Source organism: Oryctolagus cuniculus, chromosome 8, assembly GCF_964237555.1.
Source record: "Oryctolagus cuniculus chromosome 8, mOryCun1.1, whole genome shotgun sequence".
NCBI classification, from domain to species: Eukaryota; Metazoa; Chordata; class Mammalia; order Lagomorpha; family Leporidae; genus Oryctolagus; species Oryctolagus cuniculus.
The window spans coordinates 125,380,324-125,393,962 of NC_091439.1; the positions used below are offsets into that span (position 1 = coordinate 125,380,324).

At 39.6% G+C, this 13,639-nt stretch overlaps 1 protein-coding gene across 1 annotated transcript in view; it reads left to right on the forward strand.

The window, feature by feature from the left end:
• The window catches only part of LOC108175429 (tolloid-like protein 1), a 225,606-nt gene that overhangs the window by 136,398 nt on the left and 75,569 nt on the right, over positions 1-13,639 (forward strand). Inside the window, exon 17 of the mRNA XM_070047159.1 lies at positions 5,862-5,976. Coding sequence (XP_069903260.1) covers positions 5,862-5,976 — 115 coding nt within the window. The remainder of the gene's footprint in view (positions 1-5,861; positions 5,977-13,639) is intronic.

A 13,639-nucleotide genomic window follows, 5' to 3' on the forward strand; every position in this document is an offset into this window, starting at 1 on the left:
CATGGCTAGGTCAGACTGAACCTAGGAGCCGAGCCATGAGCCCAATCTGGGTCTCCGCCATAGGACACAACTACTTGAGTGATCACCTGCATTACCAAGAAGCTGGAATCAGAAGCAGAACCGGGACTCTCACCCAGTAACTCCCAGATGGGATGTGGGCATCCCAAATGGCATCTTAACTGAAGCCGAATACCTGCCCCTCAGGGAAGACTTGGCACAGCCATTTAAGCTGCTCATTGGGATGCTCACATTCCTAATCAGAGCGCTGATTTGAGTCCCAGCTGCTCTGCTTCTGATCCAACACCTACTGATGGTTTTGAGAACCTGCAGGTGATGGATCCAGTACTTGATTTTCTGCCACCCACGTGGGAGACCTGGATGGAGTTCCTGGCCCCTAGTATGTACCTGGGTGTCATGGTCATTTGGAAAGTGAACCAGTGGATGGAAGATCTCTCTCTCTCTCTCTCTCTCTCTCTCTCTCTCTCTCTCTCTTTCAAACAAATAAATACTTTTATAAAATCCAATTATATGCCCGTTAGCAATCTATCCTGATTCCGTATTTATACATTTCTCTTTCAATAAAAATGTTGACTGTAGATGACAGAGTACATTCCATGTAGGATATCTGGTGCCAAACCGTATGCTAAAATGCAATAATCAACTTTCACAACAGCATGTGACATAATTTAGTCTAAATTTTCATTTTGTTGCCGATTCTTACAATTTAGAATTTAGAGATTACTGGTTAGCACCATTTGGTCTTTCAAAACCCTGAATCAAAGATATTAGAATTAAGTTTGTCAAGTAACTGAGAATTGTTTCTCTGGAATCAGCTGAGCTAGGATAATGTCTCTAGTTAACTCCACCATGCACTTTACCTAGTGTGATTTAAGATCACTGTAGCTTAGAATCACTAGTATTTGATCTTTTAAAATTCAGGCTTGTGGTCAAGCACTGCAACTATCCAGAAATGACATTGTGCTTTTTAGGAATGCCATACTACACCGTTAAAGTTTCTCTGAGTTCTTGAGACTGATATTAATCCTGCTTTTACACCATAGTGATGCCAAGTATTGCCTTTCCTGCTCTTAAAGCCACCTATACAAACTGATAATTCATTTGCTGTGTTGAGAATGCACTGCCCAACTCCTTTTACTATCTTCCTTTTTAAAGATTTTTTTTTAATTTATTTATTTGAGAGAGTTAGAGAGAGAGGTAGAGACAGAGAGAGAGGTCTTCCATCCAGTGGTGCACTCCCCGGTGGCCACAACAGCCAGAGCCATGCCTATCCAAAGCCAGGAGCTTCTTCCGGGTCTCCTACGTGGGTACAGGGGCCCAAGGAGTTGCCCCATCTTCCATTGCTTTCCCAGGCCATAGCAGAGAGCTGGATCGGAAGAGGAACAGCTGAGACTAGAATCAGCACTCATATGGATGCCAGGGCTTTAACCTGCTATGCCACAGTGCTGGCCCCCAACTCCTTTTGCTATCCTAGTTTGCATTCTTGACCTGCTGTTTGCATCCTCAGTCCTTAGTCTTCTGGATCTTCTCCTCATAACGTGGGTCTTTTCTTACAGTATTCAGTTTTCATTCACATTCATTTTCTGTCCTGCCCAACCCCTACACAACTTTGCCGACTCAGACATTTTGTCCATTAGCAGCTGGGTCAGGCTCTATTCTTGTGAACTCATTATGGTCTGGCAGTCAGTGAAGAACTCTAGACTAAAACCAAGCATTTTGATTCAAGAATGTAGGAAACTCCACATCATAAATTGAATGAAACTCAAAGGTTAAATTATAAGTCAGTTGTTTGAAATACAGGCTGCATTTTTCTGAAGCAAAACCAATGCCATAGTATTTGTTAGGTCTCCAGGTTAGTGTACCTCAATCAGAAAGAGTATAAAGACTGGGATAAAGAGAAGAATATGAACAAGTGAACTCCAGTGCAGGTGAAACATTTCCAGAGGTAGTTTTATTGGATGCTTGAAAAAAATTAAGTAAATGATGCAGAATAAGTAAGAGATGTTATGTTGAGAAATCTGGAAAGAATTGATAGCAACAGAGTGAGGTGAAAAGTATATTCCAGGCCTCTTTAAGACACAGGATTGATTCTAACCTATGGTCTTCAGCCAAGAGGAAATTGGTTGTGTTATTGTTATGATTTCAAGAATAAAATTTTGAGCATCTGTATTTACAGTGTGTGGTGTTTTGTAGTTTTTAAGTTGTCAATAGTGAGAGTTCTACTAAAAAATACAGATGGCTAAAATTACATGCACGCTCATTGTAGATCCTAACAATAGGTCTGATTGTTCCTGCTCCTGTTCTTCTATTGTGTTTTTACCTTCTTACAAATAATTCTCCACTTATTTGTTATTTATGCAGAATTTTATGTAAAACATTCTCATGAAAGTCTTTTTCATGTATGAGATTTAGTATAATCTTTCCCTTTTTAACGTATACACATTTCTGAGTCCCCAGTTTCTATTCTGAGATATAACATTAGTGGTGTAATAGGATTTTTTAAATTTTTTTTTTAAATTTATTTGACATGTAGAGTTATAGACAGTGAGAGAGAAAGACAGAGAGAAAGGTCTTCCTTCCATTGGTTCACCCCCAAAATGGCCACCACAGATGGTGCCACGCCGATCTGAAGCCAGGAGCCAGGTGCTTCTTCCTGGTCTCCCATGCGGGTGTAGGGGCCCAAGCACTTGAACTATCCTCCACTGCACTCCCGGGCCACACCAGAGAGCTGGACTGGAAGAGAAGCAACCTGGACTAGAGCCCGGCGCCCATATGGGATGCTGGTGCCACAGGCGGAGGATTAACCAAGTGAGCCACAGAGCCGGCCCAGGGGTGTAATAGGATTTTGACAACTACCCAATATAGATTATGTGAACTAGGAGAAATAACCAAGATACTAATAGTCTCCATTCAAGATATCATAGCATTTGTTTAACAATGATATTTCACATGCAATGTTTGTGTTTTAAAATGAAAATATTTCTTTTCATTTTCAAAATAAAATATCCTATCTTAAATATAATCAAAGTGAGTATATCACATATATTTGTGTATAGTACAGGGTTTGTCAGCCATTATTTGTTAGAAAAATCCAAGTTTAGTTAATTTTTTGAATCAGTCTCAATAATTAGATCTCAAAATGAAGATCTGGAAGTGCTTTAAACATGCTTAACGCCTTCTAAGCTGTTTTGTACTTTTCTATGTTGTCCGTCAGTGAGATTCTATGATTTTTAGCTGCAGTGGGTTGATGAGAATTTCTAAATTATTGGTGGTTTAAACTAACATAGGATAATGAAAATGTTCTAGCCTTTTGCATTTGCGTAGTGATCAAAGTATATTCAACATTTTTAGAAAATAACATTTAATATAGCTTATTTTAATTTTGAAGCTACTTTGCAGCTACAAGAAGCTAATTTATCAGATCATTGTTTTTTTTAGCAAATGGCCAAAAATCCAAACCTTTCTTTAGTATGGAGGAGATTGAAATGTGTATGTTACAAATGGATGCATTTAATGTCTTGACCATTTTATTGTGGTAAAACATGATATTGATTAGATAATATTTCATCAACTATCAGTGTTAATATTACTTCTTAAAAGATTTATTTACTTCAAATGAAAAGTGACAGGGAAAAAGAGAGAGTGAGTTAGTTAGTTCTGGAATCTGGTGGTTTACTTCCCAAATGCTTGCAGCAGGCAGGGCTGGAACAGGCTGAATTCAGGAGCCTGGAACTCCGTGGAGGCCTCCTATCTGGGTGGCAGCGGCCCAAGCACTGGAGTGATCATCCATGGCCTCTCCAGGTGAATTGAAGAAGAGCAGCCGGGACTCCAACCAGAACTCTAATATGGCATGCAGCTGTCCCAAGACGTGGCTTAACCCACTGGGCCGTAACACCTGCTGCGCTATTTGTTATTTTAAATCTCATGCTTATTTAAAAGCTTAAACAAGAGTTTTGCATGCAATTACTTTGTATCTTTTAAACAAAAATGTGTTAATTTTACATATATTGCTATCCATATTTTATTAAGTTCATCAATAATCAAATTATATTCACCTTATTTAAGTAAGATTTAACTCATTTAAAGCTAAAAATGGTTTGTGCATAACAGATGTTGGTTTGAGTTTACGCAAGGTTTAATGTCTGAAGGAATTTGACTCAGATCTACCTTTTATGCTCCTGGGACAGCCCAGAGCCCTTCTAAATACCAGTGTTTCTGCATATTCCAAATGCATATTTTTCTGGTCATCCTGGCTCTGTTTTTAATCATGCCCTAGAATGTTTTCAGTTTTCCATCTTTCATTTCTTCTCTCAATTTTGGCATGGACCCAACTGTACTCTCAATTCCTTTCCCTTATTTATACCAACTCCCCTTCCAACAGTCCCTTAACAATCAGTCTCAACGAAACATCACTGACCATAACCAACATGGATTACCCATAGCAGTATTACTCATAATACCCAGAAAGTTTTAACACTCAAACTTCTCATCTACTAGTCTATAGATAGGTAAAATGTAGAATATCCATACAATAACATTATTTAACAAAACCAAGAGGATAGAGTGTGCAGAGTGAAAGACGATGGACACAGCAGACCACTTACTTTATGATTTGATTTATAGGAAATGTCCAGAATAAGCAAATCGATAGAGACACAAATTAGACTAATGTTTGTTTAGTAATAAGAGGGAAGAGAGTGAGAGGTGATAACTAGAAGATACATTTGAGTTTTCTGCTGGTGAAAATATTTTAAATTGATTGTAATGTTAGTTTCTTTTTTAATTTATTTTTAAAGGCTTATTTATTTGAAAGGCAGAGGCAGAGAAAGAGAGAGAGAGAGGGAGAGTATGTGTGTCTTCCATCTGCTGGTTCACTCTCCAAATGGCCATAGTGGCTGAAGCTGAGCCAGTCTGAAGCCAGGATCCAGGAGTTTCTTCCAGGTCTCCCACACAGGTGCAGGGGCTCAAGCACTTGTGCCATCTTCTACTGCTTTCCCAGACCATAACAGAGAGATGGATCAGAAGTGGAACAGGCAGGACTCGAACCCAGGCCATATGGGATGCTGGCACTGAAGGCAGTGGCTTTACCACAGTGCAGGCCCCGATGTTAGTTTCACAATTGCAAATATAACTAAAACCATTTATTATAAATGTTATATGAATGAATTGTAGAATATCTTAATTTCATCTCTATAAAACTATGACAAAAATTATCAATGTGTTACATATTATTTGTGTTGGCAGAGACCTTGAAGAGGTTTTCTTGAAGCAATGGAGTTCAATTATTAGGCACAAATAATCTAAAAGTGAAGATGCGTCATCCTAGTTGTTGCTGTGATGCTGTCAGACCCCAAAATTCTGTTATCCACTTTTCTTGGACATCCAGACACTCATTAATCCCCAGTGATATCCGTTTGGGTTTTTATCATTTTTCTCTGTCCACCGACATCTAACTATAGGGAAGGGAAAAACGGATTGTAGTTCTTCACTGATATAAAATACTGTAGTTGCACATCCCCACTTTATATCTCCACTTCAAGTGTTACGACATTGGTAGCAACTACAGAGAGTTGTGGTCTTAAAGTTTGTTTTGATTATACTTTATTTGATCATAGGACTCCATGCATTTTAGCTTCTGCATAGAATGAAGGAGATTAACTGCAAACACTGAGTCCGGGGCCTAGAAAAAGCATCTCTTACCAGAGGAAGAAGGTGAAGAACAGTTACACGTCAATGTTGTGGAAGTTACTTGCGACCACTGTGTTTGACTAGAGTAGATACCTCCCCTGAACAGAAATTGGTTTTAACATTTTCTGTGCAATTTCTTTCTTTCTTATTTTCAGCTTTAGATCCAGCTAAAGGTCCATGCTTAAAGATGAAGTGCAGTCGCCATAAAGTATGCATTGCCCAGGATCCTCAGATGGCACTCTGTGTTAGTCACCGGAGGCTTACACACAGGTAAACATGGCTAAATTAAATGCCGCTGATAGAACAGTACTCCTTAGCACAAACAAATGTGAAACATAAATATTTGGTAGTGTCTGCTAATCTTGTGTACAGAGTTTTACTGAAACAGTTTCAGAAGCTTGACTAAACCAATTCTGATTCACGTGGATTAAACACTGCTATAAATCAGAATCACTGTGGATTACAGAATTTAAGGCATGCATTTACTGTTGACTAAAGGAAATTTTTCAAACATTGTATTAAAATATTTTTCTATATATTTGTGTTTTTTAAGGTTTAAAGAATAATTATAGTTCTGGGACCCTCTCAATATTTTTTGTGGCTACTCTTTCCCACAGGAAAGGGTTAGAAACAAATTTAAAGGGTAGAAATAAATTGACTGATGTTTGTAAAAGAAATAAGCTAGCAATTGCATTATAGAGATTTGGGGCTGGCACTCTTTGGGATATCTTCCTTAGGAAGCACAAATATTGTTCTTTGGGGGCTGACAAAAAAGGGGAAAGAAAGGATTTCAAATGTGTGTTCTAACAATCAGTAGTGTTCCTGTAAGGTAGGCTGTGTGGTTTTTTTTTTTTTTATTTTTCTCCACAAAGAAACCTTTTATTTAAGGAATACAGACTTTATGAATTTATAAGTACAATTTTAGGAATATAGTGATTCTTCCTACCATATCTACCCTCCCACTCACTTTCCCACTCCTTCTTCTCCCTCCTCTGCCTTTCCCAGGCCCATTCTCCACTAAGTTCCATTTATGATTAATTTTATACACAGAATATCAACTCTGTACTAAGTAAAGAGTTCAACAATTTGCATGGTGAAAAAAAAAAACCAAAAAACAAAAAAGCAAAGCAAACAGAAAACAATCAAGATAAGGACTACTCAAAGTCATTGCATCTTGAAGTTAATTCCACTTTTCCTTTTTTTATTAATTTAATTAACTTTAACAAAGCACCCAAGAATTATACCTCTTTTGGGAACACTTAGATATGGTGATAATACAACTCTTTGAGGACAGAGGTCCTGCATGGGAAGTAAGTGCACAGTGACTCCTGTTGTAAATTTAATAATTAACATTCTTATGTGTGAGGTCAGTGATCACCTGAGGATCTTGACATGAACAGCCTAGGCTCTGGAAGCCTTTTGAGTCCACAGACTCCATCACTATTTAGACAGGGCCATAAGCAAAGTGGAAGTTTTCTCCTCCCTTCAGAGAAAAGTACATCTTTATTTGATGGCCACTTCTTTCCACTGGGGTCTCATGCACTGTAATCCTTCATGTAGGACATTTTTTGCCACAGTATCTTGGCTTTCCATTCCTGAAATGCTCTCGTGGGCTTTTCAAGCCAGACCAGAATGCTGTAAGGGCTGATTCTGAGATCAGAGTGCTATTTAAAGTAATTGTCATTCCATGAGTCTGCTGTGTGGACTGCTTCCCATGTTGGAACATTCCCTCCTTTTTAATTCTATCTATTATTAATACCAGACCCTTAACACTTAAGATGGTATTTTTACCACCCAGCTTAAGGGGACTTACTTTAAAGTGTTTAAAGCTTAAGGGGCAAGTTTTTAAACTGTATTCTTAGAAGTAGCTCTGTAGGAATTAATGCAGAACTATACAGCTTTACAGTTACAAACTTCATATACTTCATATTTACAGGAACATGGTGATTCTTCCCACCATGCCTACTTTCCCACTCATACTCCCAACCTTGTTTCCTCCTCCCCCTCTTATTTTAACTCTTATATTTTACGGAGATCTATTTTTAGTTGACTTTCTACACACATGTTTAACTCTATGTTGATGGAAGTATTCAACAAATAGTATTAAAAAAGAAAAAAAACCAAAACTGTTCCTCAACTGTCAAGACAAGTCATTGCTTCTCAGAGTGTCAATTTCACTTCTACAGAGTGGGTGGGCTGTGTTTTGAGAAGGATCAGAAATTTAAGAAATCACCTGTGTTATTTGGTGCTGAGTTGTAAAGGTTGGAATATACCGCAGCCAAGTAAAGTCATGGAGTAATTAAAGGAAACAGGTGTATTTACTGCTTTTAATACTTTTTAAGGAATTCTCTTACTATTTCCTATGATGGTCGACTGAATTCATGTATTGCTTTTAAGTCAATGAATCAAGGAATTTTGCTATTTGGATATGGTCAGAAAATAATTGGATTTTTGGATTTAGCGTACTTGCATATAAATTCTATAAAAATGGGAGACTTCAAAAAGCTCTGGAAGAATGGAATTAAATGATGTGTTTCCATTAGAAATCCATGTCCTGTTTTTTTCATAATACTTATTTTTCATTAATTTCTGGGAGACTTCCCATAGGCATGAATTTCAACTTACATTTTACTTCAATTTTTACTAACTTTTTAAAAGTTTGTTAAGATTTATTCATGGAAAATAAATGAGGGCAATGTCAAAATGAATTTGTGGTTGATCCCTCCCCTAAGTTGGAGGCTTAATCGATTAGTTTCATTTAAAAGCAAAAAACTGCTATATCACAAGTTCAAGAAAATATAGTGAAAGCTTCCATCTGCACTGATTTAGCAACTTTTAAATGGCATTGACCCAAATCCACAAGCAACTGAGGCCCTCGCAGTTAATATCGTTCCTGCCTGGGAGAACACCTGTTGAACAACAGAAGCCAGGAGACGTTAGAGTCCTTGATTGGAGGTCACAGAGCTCAGATTTTCCAAGCTTCAATCCATAGCTTTACTGTACTTAGTGAGAGCAGGGTCTGTGCCATCCTGCTGTTTCACTAACTTATGATTGCACAAAGACTGAAGTACATACAAAGAGAAACTTCTGTCTTGATGTAATAAAGACTCTCAGAAACTGATAGGCACAGTAGTCCTGGCTGGATACAAAACTGTGTGTAGCTTTGCTTTGGTGTAGGAGGGGAGTTGAGGAGTAGGTGAAACCAAAAGGCTAGGGAGTGGACTTCAGTGTGTTGTGTACCTAGTACTTACTGCTGTTCTGATACTGACAGGGACTGTTTAAAAACTCAGTGCACATTGTGTTCTCTAAAAGCTAGTTTGCAAAGAATTGATATTGAGATGGATGTTTAATATGCTATATTTGCTTTGAGAATGTCAGTACATAGTGAATGTTTATATAATCCTTGGGGAAGAACTTTGCCAGGAAGTCTGATCAATAAAGACAGCTAATATAAATAACCTAGATCATAGATTTGCAGATGTGTGTGTGTGTATGGGTGTGTGTGTGTATTTTGGGGGTTGGGTAGAGAAATCAGAGAAAGATGGCTTCATTAATCAATTTTGACTATTTACACAGTTCAGATTAGAAATTGCTCCTTTTTTGTTGATGAAAAGAAACAATTTATGTTTTCTTCACTTTATCTCATGAAAGAGAAGGGAAATGTAGTCTGTTGCTTGTGTCTGCAGGCAGAGCCCCTACATTTAGAAAACAGGCCATGCTGAGTCCTCTCCCCTAATCTATATCTCATACACATATACATTACCTTAGAATCTTGATCTTATAGTGCTCACCATATTTGTAATAGCTTAACTAATATTTTTTAAAAATATTTATTTATAATCATATATTTGTAAAGATTTATTTTATTTATTTGAAAGAGTTACAGAAATAGGTAGAGACACAGAAAAAGAGAGAGATCTTCCATCCACCAATTCATTCCTCAAATGGTTGCAATGGCTGGAGCAGGGCTGATCTGAAGGCAGGAGCCAGGAGCTTCTTCTGGATCTCCCACATGGGTGCAGGGACCCAAGGACTTGGCCATCTTCCACTGCTTTCCCAGGTGCATTAGCAGGGAGCTGAAAGAAAAGTGGAGCAGCTGGGACTCAAACTGACACCCATATGGGATGCTGGCATCTTAGGGGCAGCTTTACCTGCTACACCATAGTGCTGGCCCCAATCCATTTTCTTGATTAGGTGGCTCATTATGTGTTGTACACTAGCCTCGACCACCTCCACCACTGCCAGTGTAGAAAATGGTGGTGTCAGCTATTCAAACTTGTCTATGCAGAATTGGCTTCAAGCTTGCGTTATAACTGTGTTCTTGTGCCAAATTTCTGCTATCATTATCATTATTAGTGAGAACCAAACCATTTTATAAATACTAAGAAAGAACTGAAACTTCACTGTGTTTTTCCAGTGTGGTAAAATAATGAATTATTTAGATGGCTTAATATAAAGTATAGAATGAGTTTCCAAGCTTTGAATATGGTGCACTTTTTTATATTCCCACCATGGGAAAAAGTTCTGTAGATGCTGCGAGCTGAGGGGTTTTTTCTCCTCATTGTTTCTTCATGTTGTGAGCAAGAAGCCCAGTGTTTTATGCTCCCTTGCAGGCTGTGCAGCTGCAGATAATTAACACTATGTCTAGATCAGTGTTTCTGGCACCAATCGATGCTGGTGATATTAAAGAGAAAGATTTGGCATAATACAACAGAGAGGATAAGGCTCAAGAAGTTGTAGGACAAAACTAGCCATGTTAATTTCTGCTTCATTTACACTGAAGAAAAAAAAATCAATAAGGAAATGCTTTTGGCCTCCTAAGAAGGCATTGCACAACAAGAAATGATAATATTTATCTAAAATGCTTCTTATCAATGATAGGTACCAAAAGAAATGGTTCCAAAATATCTCATGTACTTTTTGTGATTCATATTTTGTAATAACCATATTAATTGAAAATTGAAATGTTTTTGTGGTTATTAACTGTGTAACTGTGTTATTTGCACTTCTATTGTTCTAATCTTGGAATATTTGAGGTGAGAAGAGTCAAACATGGGGGGTTTCCAAGATGGCGGAATAGCAACTGGACTGTCTGAATCACAAGGGGCAAAATTAATGTTTAAAAAGGGTTAAGGGGGCAGCACTGTGACATAGCAGGTAAAGATGCCACCTGCAGTGCCAGCATCCCATACGGGCTCTTGGATTCAAGTCCTGGCTGCTCCACTCCCAATCCAGTTCTCTGCTCTGGCCTGGGAAAACGGAAGATGGCCCAAGTCCTTGGGCCCCTGTACCCGTGTGGGAGACCCAAAAGAAGCTCCCAGCTCCTGGCTTCAGATCAGCCCTGCTCTGATCACTGCAGCCATTTTAGGAATGAACTGGCAGAAAATAGAGGAAGATACAAAAAAATGGAAAAATCTTCCATGTTGATGGATTGGAAGAATCAATATAATCAGATGTCCATGCTACAGAAAGCAATTTACAGATTCAATGTGATACCAAACAAAATACCAAGGGCATTCTTCTCAGGTATAGAAAAAACTTTGTTGAAATACATATGGAAACACAGGAGACCCCCAAATAGCTAAAGCAATCTTATACAACAAAAACAAAGCCAGAGACAGCACACTACCAGATTTCAAGACATACTACACAGCAGTTATAATCAAATTAGCCTGGTATTGGTACAAAAATAGAAGGGTAGAAGAATGGAACAGAATAGAAACACCTGAAATCAATCCAAGCATCTACAAATTACTTATCTTTGACAAAGGAACTAAAATCAACCCCTGGGCAAGGACAGACTCTTCAACAAATGGTGCGGGGAAAACTGTATTGCCGTATGCAGAAGCATGAAGCAAGACCCCTACCTTACACCTTTCACCAAAATCCATTCAAAATGGATTGACTACCTAAATCTATGACCTGACACCATCAAATTATTAGAGAACATTGGGGAAACCCTACAAGACATTGGCATAGACAAAGAGTTCTTGTAAAGACTCCAGAGGCACAGACATCAAAGCCAGAGTCAACAAGTGGGATTATATCAAACTGAAAAGCTTCTGCACTGCAAAAGAAACAATCAGCAAGTGAAGAGACAGCCGACAGAATGGGAGAAAATATTTGCAAACTGTAAAATTGATAAAGGTTTAATAACCAGAATATACAAAGAGATCAAGATACTCAGCAACAATTAAACAAACAGCCCAATTAAGAAATGGGCAAGGCCGGTGCCGCGGCTTACTGGGCTAATCTTCTGCCTTGCGGCGCCGGCACACCGGATTCTAGTCCCGGTCGGGGCACTGGATTCTGTCCTGGTTGCCCCTCTTCCAGGCCAGCTCTCTGCTGTGGCCAGGGAGTGCAGTGGAGGATGGCCCAAGTACTTGGGCCCTACACCCCATGGGAGCCCAGGAGAAGTACCTGGCTCCTGCCTTTGGATCAGCGTGGTGCACTGGCTGCAGTGCACCGGCTGTGGCAGCCATTGGAGGGTGAACTAACGGCAAAGGAAGACCTTTCTCCCTGTCTCTCTCTCTCACTGTCCACTCTGCCTGTCAAAAAAAAAAAAAAAAAAAAAAAAAAAAAAAAGAAAGAAAAGAAAGAAATGGGAAAAGGACTTAAACAGACATTTTTCAAAAGAGGAAATCCAAATGGCCAACAGATACATGAAAAAATGTTCAGGATCACTAGCCATCAGGGAAATGCAAGTCAAAACCATAATGAAGTTTCACCTCACTCCAGTTAAAGTGGCTTTCATACAGAAATCAACAAGCAACAAATGCTTGTGAGGATGTGGAAGAAAAGGTACCCTAACCCACTGTTGGTGGGAATGTAAACTGGTCAAGCCATTATGGAATACAGAGTGGAGCTATCTCAGAGATCTGAATATAGACCTTCCACATGACCCAGTCATCCCACTCCTGGGAATCTACCCAAGGGAAATTAAATCAGCATATAAAAGAGCTATCTGTACCACAATGTTTATTGCAGTTCAGTTCACAATAACAAAGACATGGAATCAAACCAAATACCCATCAACTCAAGAAATTATGGGCTATTTACACCATGGAATACTACACAGCAGAAAAAAAAACCTGAAGTTCAGTTATTTGCAAGAAAATGAATGAAACTGGAAAACATCACACTTAGTGAATATATATATAATATATATATATAATATATATATAATATATATATAATATATATATCAAATTGTAATGAACTGTAATAGTTGGCCTTGATGTAGTATTTTATTTAAAGCTATGTCTTCCTTTTCTTAATTTTTTATTTTTTTTGAAGATCTTATTTATATGAAATTCAGGGAGGGCTGGAGGGAGGGAGAGAGAGGGGGAGAGAGAGAGAGAGAGAGAGAATCGCTATCGAGAGGTCTTCCATCTGCTGGTCTGCTACCCAATTGGCTGCAACGGGCAGGCCTGAGCGGATCTGAAGCCAGGAGCCAGGAGCCTCCCCGGGGTGTACCGCATGGGTGCAGGGGCCCAAGGATTTGGGCCCTCTTCTGCAGAGAGCTGCACCGGAAGTGGAGCAGCCGGGACTCGAACCGGCGCCCATGTGGATGCAGGCGCTGCGGGCGGTGGCTTTACCCGCTCCCCCACAGCGCCGGCCCCTCCTGGGAGCCTTTCCCCGTGGGATCCAGCTGTCTGCTGCCATGCCTGGGAAAGCAGAGGGAGACGGCCCAAGGACTCAGGCCCCTGAACCCAGAGTGGAGCACCGGATACAGTCCCGGGCTTCTGCTTCGGCCTGGCCCGGTCCCGGCCTTAGTAGCCACCTGGGGGTTGAACCCCCAGAGGGACGATCCGTGAGAGAGAGCAAGAGGCAAGAGGGCTCGCGATGCCCGGTGCTCTGCTTCTCTCCCCAAGCGGCTCCAACGGCCAGCGCCGGGCCAGGCAGAAGCCAGGAGGCTTGACCTCCATTCAGG